Source organism: Triplophysa dalaica, chromosome 22 (assembly GCF_015846415.1).
Source record: "Triplophysa dalaica isolate WHDGS20190420 chromosome 22, ASM1584641v1, whole genome shotgun sequence".
Lineage (NCBI taxonomy): Eukaryota > Metazoa > Chordata > Actinopteri > Cypriniformes > Nemacheilidae > Triplophysa > Triplophysa dalaica.
In genome coordinates this window covers 17,638,485-17,653,892 of record NC_079563.1, presented here as the reverse complement: position 1 = coordinate 17,653,892, position 15,408 = coordinate 17,638,485, and the positions used below count along the sequence as shown (strand labels likewise).

Genomic DNA, 15,408 nt, shown 5'->3' with positions numbered 1-15,408 from the left:
AGCGCAGAATTTTATAATTCTCATTCATTTTATAATTCTCATTCATGTTATGTTAAAACTATTTAGACAATGTTAAAACTTTATTTGATGTTTCTTAACCCCGGATTTTTTTGAGTGGACGTTTATAGATAGTATATTTTCTCATTCACTGGTCATTGGCAGGTGTGGCAGAAAGTTAATTTTGGAGGCTGATAAGAGTGTGATGTCATTGCTGATGGTCTCTATTCCCTCCTCCTCTCGTCTTCTTGCCTGCCGCAGATGGCAATCAGGCATGTCTATTTTCACCTCCTCTCCGTCTTTATCTTTTTCTTTCTGTCTCTCTCTGTTACCTCTCTCTCTCTCCCTCTTTATATTACTTCTCTCTGTCTCTTTCTATCTCTTTGCTGCCTCTCTTTTTAATGAGATTCAAGATTCAGAAAGCTTTATTGGCATGTCCAAAAGAGTCTTAACATCGCCAAAGTATAGAAACATTAAATATATACAGTATATACAGTAGTATTTGCCCCCTTCCGGATTTTTTGTGTGCATATTTGTCATGCTTAAATGATTCAGATAATCAAACAAATTTGTATATTACTCAAAGAAAACCAGAGTAGATACAAAAGGCAGTTTTTAAATGATGGTTTTATTTATTTATTAGGGGAAAAAACAATCCAAACATTTATGACCCTATGTGAAAAAAGTCACCAAGGGGGCAAATACTTTTTCACACCACTCTATATTTATAAACATCCATGCCAAAAATGCTAAAGTTTATAAGTATACATCATATATACATCTAAATAAACCGTCAAATAAAATTGCTAATGAAACACTAGACAAAAATAGAAGTATAACATATGCAGGGCCTGTCTTTTTCTCTCTGTGTCTCTCCATGTCTTTCTCCCTGTCTCTCTCTGTCCTTGACATTTTCAATCAACAGTTTGAACCGTGTGGACGAAACAAAATTTGTCCAACATGCTGGAAAGAGCGGCGCATTGACTCATTAATGATATGACATGCTGTAATGTCAATCGCCACAGAACTGATTTCACCTTCACTAAAGATAAAGCACTAAACAGCTGTCGTGATAGGATAGCTCTACCTTCAAGAATAATTCCTGACTGATGCCTATGTGCACTGTACGTTTTTTCTTTAAAGTCCCCTCTGTGGGCTATTGCGATCGAGTAATAATATGGACAGATGGGGCCGCTGGGGGTTTAACACGTCGGTCGTATATATTTAAGCTTCAGTGCATGCGTGTTTGTCTGTGGGCTGGACGTAATTGACTGTTGTGGCGTTGTGTTGTAGGACGGCCTGCGAGATGTACAGCAGGCAGATGGAATCCACTGCTGGATCTGAGCAGCTGACAGATGAAGAAAAGGAAATGATCAACAACGTGCTGGCAAGAGCCAAGATGATGGAGGCAATGGAACAGGAGAGGATTGGGTGAGACCTCGCCCTGGATGGAAACATTCCTTTTGTTCGGTTACCATAGAAACGAGATGACACAACTGAAATCGCTTTAACGTCTAGATTGTCTATTCTAGACACCAAGATTAAATGGGGAGCATGTGGAGGGTTTTAGAAGAGATCCCCTCCACGGTTGAAACTGAGAAATGCTGGGATGTGTCCACCGCTGGTTGGGTAAAAAATAGACAAACCCAATCGCTGGTTTATCTAAACCAAGAACATGATCCGTATTGGACCCAACGGAAGGTTGAAACAAACCAACACAGGATTATTTTAACACAATGCTTGAACCAATCGTGGGTTAAAACAACAAATTATAAAGAGCAGATTCAACCGTTCTGGAAATGATATAACCCAGCATTACACGCTTTATGTGCTTAGATTTTCAGGTATGCCAAAGTCTTGAGTTTAAAAGAAAAACATCAATTGTATAACTCTCTATCAACCATTGACTAATTGGTCTATTGTTTTATCTCCTAAAGCCTTTTGCTTCAAAGCAAACATGACACACAATTACAATTTCCCTCTGGGCTTGTGGGATCTATAACATTCCATTAGAGCACGCAGGGCTGGACTGAGACCAGAAGGAAAAGCAATACCAAACAACACCTGAGTCCACCGTAAAACGGACAAAAGCATTGAATCACAGTTTCCTTTCACTGCAGAACGTTCCACAGAGAAACTAGATCCAAGCACATCTGTCTTAATGATTGAGAAGACTATTTAAGTGTATTTAAGGTTTTCAGGTTTAAAATCAGCACTTTCTTAAACGCTTTAACATCGCAGTTCTTTACATCAATACATTTCGAGCAGGATTTAAGCGCTCGCAGGAGGGGCGGCAGTTTGCTGACGTCCTACTTTGTCTTCTTTCGTCCCACAGGCGTCTGGTAAATCGCCTGGACAGCATGAAACGGACGGCCTGCGGTGACGGTTACTCTCGATGTTTGCTCTGCGGACAGCAGTTTGGCCTGGCGGGCGTCAGCGCGGTCGTTTGCGCCGACTGCAAAAAGGTAGACGTGCGTCCATCCACCCTGGAAGACTTCTGCAATTATCTAATGCACGTCATCCACCAGTGATTCGTCCAAAAATAACCAAGTAGAAATGAGTGAGGAGCGTGCACTTATCTTTATTACGTCTCGACCATTACACAGCCACGTAAACGTCAATCAGTCTACGTGATTGACAAAAATGACACAGTGGAAGAGCATACAGCCGTAGATCAACTCTGTGGCTTTATGGTCTTTCGTGATGTAGACAGATAGATCAATAGATACTGTATTGATCCCGGAGGGGAAATTTAGGGCCCAAGCTGTTTTCAGCAGTGATGGAGGTCCAGAGAAGGTTAATGTCTTCTGTGTGAATACACCTGCGCTGCCTCCTGAGGGTTTTTGTGTTTCACCCCCACAGAACATGTGCACTAAGTGTGGCGTTCAAGGCATCAGCCGTTCCAGTCCAATGTGGCTGTGCAAGATCTGCTGTGAGCACAAAGAGGTGAGACATGTTTGCATGCTTGAAATGAAGAGTTCCCGTACGGTGTCAACATATTTACAGACATTTAGGAATGTTTAAAAAAATGATTATATGTGCATTTAGTGCCCATTTGTGCTTATATGGCGTTCTTGCATCGGACCCCCTCAGGACTTTACTGTCAATATTTTTCTTACATTTTCTTACATAATCAAAGTCACTTTAACATTTTAATTTTGGCTAGTGGTGAGTTGCTGTAAGTTATGAAAATGGGATGAAACTGCATAAATTGTTTCAATGTGTTGAAGTCTTGTAAAAACAAAAAAATATTGATAATAGTTCCTTGGAATTACTTGTAAAGCCAATTTGATCATACTTAAACATTTACAATTATCAAAAATGAAACTTCAGTCATCATTTACTCACAATCAGATTGTTTTAAACCTATACACATTTTTTGTTGTTGTTCTGAACACAAGGGAAGATAATTGGAAGAATGTCAGTAACCAAACAGACCTCATCCCCTATCCCTGTTATGGCAGTAAATAGGGAAGATGTCTGTTTGGTTACTGACATTCTACCAAATATCTTCCTTTGTGTTTGGCACAACAAAGAAATGTAAACAGGTTTGAAACAATTTGAGGGTAGGTAAATGATGAGAGAATGTTAATTTTTGGGTGAACTATTCCTTTAAGGAGGCAAAAATATTTGACAGTGTACTTTAATGGTAAACTTTGTATGGTCCTTTTCATATATAGAGAGCTTCGTGAAATGTGCTTCATTTGCACATAAATAAGATCACAAGTGAGATTTACCCAAATACTCTAAAGAATTAAAAAGTGCAGTCTAATGTCTTTATCTCGGCAATATAAACAGATAAAAATAGTTCAGAACCTTTGACTGTGATAAGATGACTCACCCGTTGATGATGTAAGTCACGGTCAGTCAATGTTGTCAAATGGAGTTAGTAGCAGAAGAAGATGCGACTCTCCGTTATGAAACCCGATGTTGAAGCCTGAATCCTACTTCGGTTAAATCTGTTCATTTTATTTGATAATAACAGGACAGAACTGAGTTCAGTTGATCTAGGTGACTAAGATGAAATTCAAAGGTGGTGTAAAAGAAACATAAACTTATTTAACAAATCATCATTTCTGCAATTACCAACCTTACACAATCCATCATATTTATAGGTCTCTGAATCTGAACCCAGGCTAACATTGTTGCGTAGCCTATATTTTATTGCTAAAAATTAAATTAGCTGTAAAGATGGTTTTCCAATTTTGTACCTTTGTAGTGAAAGTTGTGTATCAGATTACTTGGAGCTTGATAAGTGGAATAGCAAAGACAAAGCAGAATAAAAAGAAAGAAAAGAACGGAAAAGATGATTCTTAAAATTACATTTACAATTTCCCTTTAGGCTGCAGCCCACTGTATTTCAGGTCAAATTAGTTTAGCTGATTCCTACAAATACACTCAAACCAGCAGGAGTTCAAGAGTTTGTGAAACACTGCACAAATGTCTGTTATTAGTGGTGAATTAGAGTAAATCAATGGACTGACATTAAACTGAACTTGACTAATGAATATGTATTGTTCCTCTAAGATGCTGAAGCGGTCTGGTGCCTGGTTTTTCAAGGGTCTACCACAGCAGGTTTTACCCGCCCCTTTACCCATCTCAAAGAAAGAGTTCAGTACCACCAACACGCCTGCTTCTTCAAATCCATCGACCAATCAGGAGTTATCTATACCTTCACACTCACAGAAAAATGGAGGTAAATGTAATTGTGCAATGTTGTGCAAGACTTTAACCTCATCGTAAGGAATGAACTGAAAATAATTACAGCTTCGGTTTCAACTCAATATTTACAAACTAACCAAAAAGTTAACACAATCTGAGAAAATAATTTACAATATTTTCAACGTCCTATTTAACATGGAATCATCCCGAATTACTAATTTTAAAAGAAGAATAGACGGTATACAGCAGTTGTTCTCCACAGGGGGGTCGTGACCCAAAAGGGGGACCCCGTTGACTTCCAAGGGGGCCTCAAGATTACTAATATTTAAAAATTAAACTAAATGAGCATTGGAATACATAAAAATATTACAATCAAGATATTTATTATTATTTGGCCATTTTTATAATAAAAAAAAAAATCCAATTAAATTCAAGCTTTAAAATATTCTTTTTGGTAGACATTTTGAATTTATTTGAGTGGGAAGGTCGCCTTGGACTTAAAAAGGTTAAGAACCCCTACTGTTTACACAGTACACTTATATTTAATTCTGAGTTTATATTCTATGACTTGAAAATTGCTTCGCTTTAAAATCTTCCTGGTTAGGATTTCTGAACACTGTGCGGTTCTTAATGTATTCACACTGGGCACTGAAAATGTATTCTAATGTTTTCATAAGTTACACTTCAAAGCATCTGATATATTTTCATTCTGAAACATCTTTGCATTTCAGAAAGCATGCAGATTAAAGAGAGAGGGCAGCAGATATCTGGTCAGTGTCCTGCGGTACATTTCAATAACACTTCATATCACTCAGAGGAAATGAGGCTTACGATTGCAGTATCATTTTCCCATTTTCTTCCTGCTAAGCAGAAACGATGCCCCCTGTACGGGAGGAGCGTTCCGTCATAACCCAGAGAGCCCAAGAAGAAGCACGACAGTCCCTGAGCAGGAGCGCGATTCAGTCCGGAGCTGTGGAAGGACAAACTTACTCACCTGTGGTGAAGAGAGAAGTACAGGTTCAGAGTTCCAGACCGCCGGCGTCAACCTTTTCCACCGCTCCTAACAAACAAGGTAATATATCTGTGTCTAGTGCTTTGTGCGGTTGTGCTGAAAGTCAATAATAAATACGCATTAGGGATTTAACGCATCTGCATGAGTGCTTTAATATGTTGTGGCACTATTGTTAAAGATCTGGACTGAAAATGTTGTAAGTTTGAATCCCGCAGTGTTTTGATCGTGCCCTTCATCAAGGTTTTTAACCCCAGGTTGCTCTAGAGGGAATACCATTATTAAAGACATTCCATTACAGTACTGTACTATAAAACTGTCCACTCTTAAGAATTGATGATGCTTAGCACAGTGATTTCTTCCTCACTGTTGAGTATAAAAGCATCACAGATTTTGTCGAATAAGTGCATGTTTCAAACTCAGTTGGAAATCCAGATCCAGCGAGTCGACCGGAGGCCAGGGCACCACCTGCTATGCAGACCGACGCACGTTCACCCGCTGCCAGCAGCGTCGCCGCTTCACGCCAGCCACCACCCCCCACTGCAGAGGATGAAGAGGACGCCAACAGCTACGACTCCGACGACGCCAGTAAGATGCTAATTTGCACTGACATATGGACATGTTTGCACCCTATGGTAACCACAGTGAGCAAAACGATTCACAGTACATCTTGTGCATCAGAGAATTTATCAGCATGGGAGGATTTAAGATTGATATTTTCTGTGCTTTTTCATTCATCTTTGGTATCACAAAAGGTGGGAAATGTTTTCGAATCGCTTGTCATGCTTTTGATACGATGTTGTACACTTTCCAGCCACTCTGGGCATGTTAGAGTTCAGTCTGCTTTACGAGGAGGAGAAAAACGAACTGCAATGCAATATAATCAAAGCCAAGGTATTGTCTTTCTATTCAATGGACAAACGGTCATAATGACATCTATTTTCACAATGAAAACTGTATCCCGTTACATGCACTTGTATGTCTTTTGTTGGTGAAGGGTCTCAAGTCTATGGACTCGAATGGTCTGGCTGATCCTTACATTAAATTGCATTTGCTTCCAGGTGCCAGCAAGGTATAATCTTTAGACTTTATGATAATGTTAGATGTCACCGATCAATTGCATCTAAAAGCAAAGTGTAATGTGCATGTCCAAGCAGTACACTTGTGATTGACGTTTAATCTTTTTTGTCCATCTCTCAGTCTAATAAACTACGAACAAAGACGCTCCATAACACTTTAAATCCTCTGTGGAATGAGACTCTTGTTTATCACGGCATCACAAATGAAGACATGCAGAAAAAGACACTCAGGTAAAAGCGCTTTTGTATTTATTAAATGCACTGAAGTTGCATTTTAGAAATGACATAATGCTTAAATGTTTATATTCCTGTGACCGAGGGTGTCATGACGGGGTCATCGGTTTGAGGAACCAACTCATTGTTACGTCTTAAATTTCATATGCTTAGAACTCAGAGGTTCTTAATTAAACCCGTGACATTTCCCAGAGGGAAAGGGGTCGGTATTCACATTGTTCCCTGGCAGGCTCTCTGTCAGCGATGAGGACAAGTTTGGCCATAATGAGTTTATCGGCGAGACGCGGGTGGTGTTGAAAAAACTGAAGCTGAACCAGAAGAAGACCTTCAATGTTTGTCTCGAGAGAGCGGTTCCGGTAAGCCGAAGAGGACAGTAAACACTTTTAAGAAGATTGTACTGTAATGGGTTTACATTGTAGTAAATTGCACAAGTTCAGCACCTGTCTTGTGGTATGCAGGTGAGACGTACAGCTGCGGCAGGAGCATCTCGTGGCATGGCACTTTATGAGGAGGAGGTACGAATTACACGTGACAATGACAGGAAAGCAATATTGTACTTGGACAATATTGTCCGTGTTTCTATGATAAGAAAGGTTGTAGGTTCAAATCCAAAAGGGTCTAAACCATGAACTTTTGCCAGTTGGAATGTATATGTTAATCGATATTTAAGATGCTATTGTTTCAGGAATAATTCACCTTCAAAATAAAAAGTGTGTCATCATTTACTCACCAAGTTGTGTTTTTAACCTGTCTGATTTCTTTCTTCTGCAAAACACAATAGAAGATATTTTGAAAAATGTTGGTAAAAAAAAAAACGTTGGTACCCATTGATTTCTATTGTATTGACCCAAAACCAGTGCAAGTCAATGGGGACCAACAGAATTCTATTACCACCATTTTTCTTATTATCTTCTTTAGAGTTTTGCAGAAGGAAAGTCATACAGGTTTGAAATAATGACAGAATTTTCAATTTAATGGTGAACTATTCCTTTAAAAAGTTCAGCCGAATGATTTGAGTTAACTATTCTTTGTTTATTTTAGTTAAAGGATGATGAAGAAGCACAGGAGAGGGGCCGAATCCTGGTTTCTCTCACCTACAATACCCAGCAAAGTCGTCTCATTGTGGGTGTGGTCCGATGTGCTCATCTAGCAGCAATGGACTCCAATGGCTATTCTGATCCCTTCGTGAAGATGTGAGTCTAAATAGCACAAGAAATGGTCTGTATAACACAAATGAAACATTCTTCTGAATAAACAAAACACTTCTCAAAATCTTCCTAATAGAAATGCATTTCTCTGTAAGATTTGTGGGATGCTATCTAAACAGTTCTTTTCTCTGAGACTCTCTCATCAGATGTATTTAAAGATGACAAATGCGCTGTGTGTTCTGTACTCGTGCTATTTGCAGCTGTCTGAAGCCTGACATGGGGAAAAAAGCAAAGTTTAAAACTCAGATCAAGAAGAAAACTCTCAACCCAGAGTTTAATGAGGTACTCTTTCTTTCTAACCTGTCTCTGTGAATACCAAATGCAATGAGCCCCTTGACACGCTCGACACTGATGCAGCAGCATGACAATGCCTTAATACTACAAATGAAAACTTTAATATCACACAGTGCAAAAAAGAGCTGTCATTTGTTCTGTTTAATTTAGTTGAGGCGTTGTTTTTGTGATCGCAGGAGTTCAGCTATGATGTCAAGCATAGCGAACTGGCAAAAAAGACTTTGGATGTCTCAGTCTGGGATTATGACATGGGAAAATCGAATGATTTCATAGGTGTGATATAATAAATTATTATAAATTTATATGTAAAAAAATATGCCTTAGTACACTGCAACCTTATGTGTTTCGCTCACACAGGTGGATGCCAGCTCGGTATCACGGCTAAAGGCGAGTGTTTGAAGCACTGGTATGAGTGTCTGAAGAACAAGGACAAGAAAATTGAACGCTGGCATGTTCTGTTACATCAAAACAACATCGAGGCTGATGACTAAGGTGTAATATTTCCAGAAATCTCCTGGAGCACACAATCCTATCAAAACCCTTATCTCACTTCTATGTATGACTAGTGCTCTTCCTTATTTCATTCATTTAGATGAAAAGCTTCCGACTTCCCGAAACCCTGCGATGAGCTATTTTGATTAAATAGTGTTCCAACCAAGAATAACCTATAAAGATGTTATACTTTTGTGGAAAAATATGAATAAAAAGTGTATGATATTTTTCGGTCAGTAAATTGCCTTAAAGAACAAAACCTCATGAGTATACATGTCATGTTACAAAGTCATTAAACCTCGCAAGAAGATACAAGGACAGTGAAAAAAAGTATATTCATACAAAACATATTGCTAGTTCGTTACATAAAATGTAGCTATTGTACAATTTGGCATTAGGAATGCTGTCCTTAACTACATACGGTATGTTTTATTTGTTTATTTTTTTGTTTCTTCTGTGTCACATACGGAAAGGAAAACTGTGAATTTTGAGTTGTAAAAGTAATACTTTGAATTTATGTGTAAATGGCAAGTTTTCTTTTTTCAACATCGCATCAATTGCACACTGTTGTTATGTGCATGGAATTCATGTTCTCTGATTATCTATTAAAGTTATTATGTTTCAAATTATTTTTGCATCCGAAATATGTTTACATGTATGACTACAAGCTTGTTGAATGCCCAATAAAGTTGTTATTAAGTTATTGCTTAAAGATGTAGTGCTTGTGAACTGCAAGAATTTTCTCAAGCTGTCTGGAATCTGGCACAAAGTTCATAGGAGTGGTACGAGGTGACATGTGGAGCGGGGTTGGGGTTTGTGTTGTGTCTGATGTTAGTAGGTGGTTTGTCAAGGTCATGTGATTTATTTATTTATTCACAAAACTCTGACCTTCGAGCAGTGAGGACAGATTCATACGTAACTGTGTCTTTCCACTGCATTGTTTTATATAATAGCTTAATGCAATGTTCTCTATAAGCCGTGTGGACTTCTGATGTTCCACCCACTCAGACTACAAAAAATCAAATAAATCAGTGCCGAAGGCAGGTTAAGAAATGTGTGGGACAAATGTCAACATTTCTTAAATTAGAGCTAAATGAATGAGAAGCGTATTACCAGATTCCGCTTCTTCACTAAAATTCAGTCTCAAAACTAAAGCTGCGAGAAAACGTAGTAAATAAGCATCGCAAGACAACAATCACTTCTTTTAACTGTACAGAGATTTCAGGTTCCTTCATGCGCCAAAATAAACTGTAAAATCACGGACACACATATCTCCACACTAATTAAAGTCCAAAGTGGCCATATCGATTATTCCAACCTGAGCAAACAGCCAGTGTATGTATTCCTTCTGAGAACATTTTAACATAACTGTTGAATTTAATTCTTCCTCTCCAATAGATTTTTTTAATCAGGCGACAGTCAGGATTGCATTTCCCATGAAAAGACCACCAATTACAGCTTGATGGTTAACTTATTAGGACGATAGCCAGTAGTGACATGGGAAAAACTTTGTACTAATCATGCGAGATTTGCACCACTCTGGAATCAGACGGACACGCAACAAAGTCAAGCGACCTTTGCATCCTCACACTACACTCTCTTCCTTCTACATTAATGCAATCTGTCATTTTATAGTTTATGTGTCACTACATCATCCTTTATTTAATATAGAGGAACGAGCGTTTCTTAATGTTATCAACATCTACATTTTATGACCATCAAGCCTAATATAAACACAGAAAGATGAGGGGAGTAACGCTGACCTACTCGCATCTACAAGTATTGGATCGGATGTTTCTTTCTCCTCCCACGTGGAATTTGAATCTTTTTGTCACGTTGTACAGAACGCTTTCATTATGTGTAATACGATATAAAATCTTTATAGCTGTGGGCATTGTTGACACTGATAAAAATGATAGGCATCAGCTAATATGATAATACTCAGGATAACATGGTGGGTTTATGATCTAATTTACATGGTTTTATGTGTGTGTGTTTGTACACATCCATGCTTCCAAGTCTGCCAAAGACACACCCCCTTGTATTATATCAGCACATCTGTATGCTTCTGATGTGGCCTCGAGTCCACGCCACAGGGGAAATATACAGGAGAGTATAAATAAAGAGAGGTTGAGTGGCTCTCGCTGCCATATGAGGGGTTAAAAACCCTGTTGGACATACTGGCTGCTAAGTAAAATTCTTGCACTGCTAGAGAATTCCAGTAAAATTACTCATTTGGTCATTGCTGGAAACTCTCTTTAAGGATATTGGATCAAATAATTTAAAACAATGAAAAGCAATCACCTTCTCCAGGGAGTTCTGTACATTTTAATGTTGTTTCCTGATGGTTCCAGTGCTGGGCGTTCGAAAACTTTAAACCCCCAAAATAGCACTTTCTGCTTCTGGACTGGATCCACATCAGATGGGGAAACGCATTATGTATTTCTCCAAAAAACTCAGACATCTCTGCTTCTGTATGACAGCATCTGGAACAAAAACAACAGCCTTTTCAGTTGCATAACAAGCAATCACCCATCCGCTATTAAGAGTTACATGTCCAGGTGTTGGGATTTAAGAAGCAGCTCTTTTTCAGAGAGCCCTGATGTACGCTTTAACATCAGACAACTGGTTAAACCTGATGGCCCTTGTCAGAATGCACATAATTTAAAGGGAATTTCAGAATCTGTACGCAAGGCCAGAGAGCTGAGGAGTGTTGACCCTGATGGATCTGTGCAACAGGACCACGGAGAGAGTTTAGATCTGAAGCTTCGTCGCTCAAAGCGAGCATTGATGATTCCAGGAACTGTATGGTGTGGCTCTGGAAATAAGGCATCTAACTTTTCAGAGCTGGGTATGTACTAGGGCTGTCACGGTATCATAAATATGTCTTACAATACTATACTAGCTGAAATATCTCGATGCCAAGTAGTAGCACGATGCTGTGCCATGTTCATAATTCAAATCTATACAAAAAACACAGATTTAGATGAAACCATTTGTATTTACTATAGTAAACTGTATTATACTTTGCACTAGAATATGTGGTTGTATTAACTGTAGTAATTGGATAAATTGTAGCAAATACTGTAGTAAATTTTAATATTTACTATGGTAAGACTCAAAAACACTAGTGTCTATGAGTTTTAGTAGTTTACTGTAGTAAATACTAAAGTGTACTAGATCATTTTTCACGTGGGAACTAATTCAAATGTGGGACAAATTTCATTGATACAGCAGTCTTTATAAAGGGAAATATTAGGCAGAACTAAGACGGCCAATAGGTGGCGTCAATTTTCCATGGAGTTTGTGAATCATTTAAGCAACCCGTTTAAAACGCTAATTTGAATCATTATCTCATCCAAGTCATTCAAAACTCACATTCATTTAGGAGATAAACAAAGCAAAAAGGCAGATGTAAGTGTTCAAATTAATATTAATGCGCATATGCAACATTAACTACAATGCTACAAAAATGTTTCAAAAATAGAGAGGCATCGCAGGTTTTTTGAAGCTTTAGCATGTAGCATTGGTCCACCTGTGCAACCCTAGTATGTACAGTAGGTAAGGGTATTGTACATCAATTAATGTTACATTTAATTATATCATATTATCATATTTTAACTAACAGCCAACACTATTTCATTGGAATTTAAACCGAAAAAAAATATTTTAACTAAATTTTTTCTCTTGCGTTCTAATACAATTGTCTAAACATCCTTGAAACCAGAAATATTTACCCAAGATAGAGTGAGATGAGAAAAATCTCATTCTAAAGGAAAAATATGATCCTTTCTCTTACTCCGGTAGCGAACAGCTTTTTATTGTTTCAAGAAAAAAACATCACAAAGTTAATTTGAAATACAATTTTTATTTTGCTTCTTAAAGAGGGCCTAAATATTTTATTTTAAGGGTGTTAAGATAATTGACTAATATTTTATGAAACATACATACAACTTGGTTCTTCTTGCAGGTATGTTTCAAGAAACAGATAAATGTTGCAGAGAACACGACCACTGTAAGGAGACCATTGCATCTTTTTCATTTGACCATGGAGTCTTCAACACAAACATATTCACTTTATCTCACTGTGACTGTGATAACAGGTACACTTCATATCATGTGTCTCTTTACTGTCAGGACTTTCTCCAAGCATTGCACATTCATTCTATAGCATCCTATAGTGTAACATGAGAAATGTTTAGTATGGTTAATCCAGCTTCTTGCATTACCCAGAGCTCGAGAAGATAAGATGCAGTATCATATCTCTCTTGATATCAATTCAGGTTCCGCCATTGTCTCTCGGGGGTTAACAATACTGTTTCCAACATTGTGGGCTACGGCTACTTCAACGTGCTGAAGATGCGCTGCTTTGAGTTCGCGCATAGGATGAAGTGCGCAAGAAGAACGTGGTGGGGCAAGTATGTATTAGTTTAATTTATTTTAGCTTTTAATAGATGCAATACACATAAATCTTTCTCAAGCTATTTAAGTGTGAATGTCAAGAATTAGTAACAATCTGCATATAGGCTTTCTAATAAATACAGATAATAAATTATTTTTGTGAGATTCACACAAACAAGGTTAAAACCACATTGACGATACATTGAACCCTGCAAATTGATCTATTTAAAACTGGACACTATCTTGCACATCATTTCTGCAGGACAGGAGGTTGTTTACACAGTTACAGGACCGCTTTCCCCTCTTCTTATTGGCAGGTGCATATTTTCTAAACTCACACCATACGCGGTGATCAAAGGTCCAACAAACTACACTGACGCACTCCCTGAAAAAGACAAACATATTCTGGAAATGAGCTTTCGTCAGACGATCACGCTCGATGACACTCAGGTCACCAAAAACTCTGAAGCGTCCTTGTCCGTACAAGCCAGTGATTCCAGGAGCAACAGTGAAGCGCTGAGTCCGGTTCCTGAATTACCAGAGCCATCTGTTACAACACTGTGGTCCCGGAAATCTGAACCTTCCATACTACCAACAGACACACCAAAGACAACACTTCCCCAGTATACATCGGACGGACTGCAAAAAGGTGAATTACGTATATTTATAACAAATATCTGTTGTAAATCATTTAGGATTCAGATCTTGTAAAAGGTACATATCTCTTTTGGTTTCACAGGCAAGTTTAAGGTATGTGACAGCTATAGAGACCTGGATTCATGCCATCTACAGATCCCTGCTTTACAGGAGAAATTCGGTCTACGAAACTCCGACGTCAGAACCATGTATCACTGCAATTGCACAGAACGGTGAGTGCATACTTTGTGTTTCAAAACAATTCCTTAGTATTAGTCGTAGGATGCAAACTACAGCACTCTTCGTCAAACAAATATTTATTTCATTCACAGGCTCGCCCAAGAAATCTCCAATATGGATGAGGTTGACCCTGTGCATTTTTTGTTAATGGACTTTGTGTCACAATCCTGCTTTGTCCTCCCTCAGTCTGAGAACTGTGCGGAAAGAACAAGGTTTGTATGGACGTTATGGTTACAAACGCAAAAGATTAAGTGCTAAGTTAGCATTTTACGAAACGATTTCTGTCTCTTCCCCATGTAGTTGCTCTGACTCTCAAGCAGAAGCTCCAGTTATCCAGCACTGGAGGAAAGGCGTGACGCAAGTGCGACATCTAGTGGACTTCAATCGCAACTTCAGGAGGATGAACCTCAAACGCTCCAAGAGAAAAGACTCCGCAGTCAAATTACGCAAGAAATGCCTCAGGATGCACACCAAACTACACAGAACTCAAGTTACTGAACACAAACTTTTATAAATAACATATACAATATACAATTTAAAACTTCCTGCGATTATATAATTTAATAACAATGACTGTGTGGAGCAATATTATTGATATTAATAAAAATGTACTGTATTTTGAAACGGACAACAAAAGGTAGTATATAACGTTAAATGCCCTAAAAGTAATAGAGGAATTACTATAATTGGTGAAAGACTCAAATGAATGTTGTTTTAGCCAGTTGCGGCAAGATGTGCGGCCCATATTAAACATTTCAAAGCCGTCTTATTTTATAACAAACGTTATCGTTATAATTGGGCTCCACGGGGTAATGTCCGCCATTCGTGTAAACTTTTAGAGATAAACTAGACATTTACTTAAATCCAAGGTTTAGATGAAAAATACTGACCATTTTCATACCTCAAAATGCACTTCCCGAAAAAGTTCTCCTGAGGTAAAACATTCCCTCGTCTCCTCAGGCGTCGCGGGCACACACGCGCGCATGCGCGAAGTTAATGTCATCGCTCTTGAATGAGTTTTGAGTTTTTAGCACTTCCACAGTGTGTGCACTGCATTGAAACCTTAATTAAATATGTTAAGTCATTTTAAAAAAAAATGTGAATTTGTATATAGCGAGTAAATATATTTTTAAATAATAAAACACTTTTCAACCGA

At 38.2% G+C, this 15,408-nt stretch overlaps 2 protein-coding genes and 1 long non-coding RNA gene across 8 annotated transcripts in view; 2 read left to right on the top strand and 1 right to left on the bottom strand.

Moving 5' to 3' along the window:
- Positions 1–9,687, top strand: part of rph3aa (rabphilin 3A homolog (mouse), a) — a 14,677-nt gene extending 4,990 nt beyond the window's left edge. The window contains exons 2-17 of one of the 2 annotated variants that reach the window (XM_056736459.1): positions 1,291–1,428; positions 2,333–2,462; positions 2,860–2,943; positions 4,525–4,693; positions 5,391–5,429; positions 5,528–5,731; positions 6,092–6,256; positions 6,483–6,562; positions 6,666–6,740; positions 6,869–6,978; positions 7,211–7,337; positions 7,440–7,496; positions 8,023–8,174; positions 8,390–8,471; positions 8,660–8,756; positions 8,841–9,687. In XM_056736459.1, coding sequence (XP_056592437.1) covers positions 1,304–1,428; positions 2,333–2,462; positions 2,860–2,943; positions 4,525–4,693; positions 5,391–5,429; positions 5,528–5,731; positions 6,092–6,256; positions 6,483–6,562; positions 6,666–6,740; positions 6,869–6,978; positions 7,211–7,337; positions 7,440–7,496; positions 8,023–8,174; positions 8,390–8,471; positions 8,660–8,756; positions 8,841–8,974 — 1,830 coding nt within the window. In that variant the 5' untranslated portion in view covers positions 1,291–1,303 and the 3' untranslated portion in view covers positions 8,975–9,687. The remainder of the gene's footprint in view (positions 1–1,290; positions 1,429–2,332; positions 2,463–2,859; positions 2,944–4,524; positions 4,694–5,390; positions 5,430–5,527; positions 5,732–6,091; positions 6,257–6,482; positions 6,563–6,665; positions 6,741–6,868; positions 6,979–7,210; positions 7,338–7,439; positions 7,497–8,022; positions 8,175–8,389; positions 8,472–8,659; positions 8,757–8,840) is intronic. The other variant, XM_056736460.1, reaches the window with a different exon arrangement.
- Positions 1–15,281, bottom strand: part of LOC130411663 (uncharacterized) — a 25,528-nt gene extending 10,247 nt beyond the window's left edge. For 2 of the 5 annotated variants that reach the window (XR_008905096.1, XR_008905093.1), the window contains exons 1-5: positions 15,143–15,221; positions 11,280–11,461; positions 8,076–8,180; positions 5,654–5,719; positions 3,839–3,956 (exon numbers count right to left, since the gene is read on the bottom strand). This is a non-coding gene — a long non-coding RNA (uncharacterized LOC130411663). Of the gene's footprint in view, positions 1–2,469; positions 2,928–3,838; positions 3,957–5,653; positions 5,720–8,075; positions 8,181–11,279; positions 11,462–15,142 lie in introns of those variants that run through there. The other 3 variants (XR_008905095.1, XR_008905094.1, XR_008905097.1) reach the window with 3 other exon arrangements.
- On the top strand, positions 11,307–15,408 carry pla2g3 (phospholipase A2 group III). Its single transcript, XM_056736462.1, has 7 exons — positions 11,307–11,826; positions 12,946–13,078; positions 13,259–13,393; positions 13,694–14,025; positions 14,116–14,245; positions 14,345–14,464; positions 14,553–15,408. Exons 1-7 carry the CDS (start codon positions 11,307–11,309, stop codon positions 14,764–14,766), a joined length of 1,584 nt encoding a protein of 527 aa, XP_056592440.1. The 3' UTR covers positions 14,767–15,408.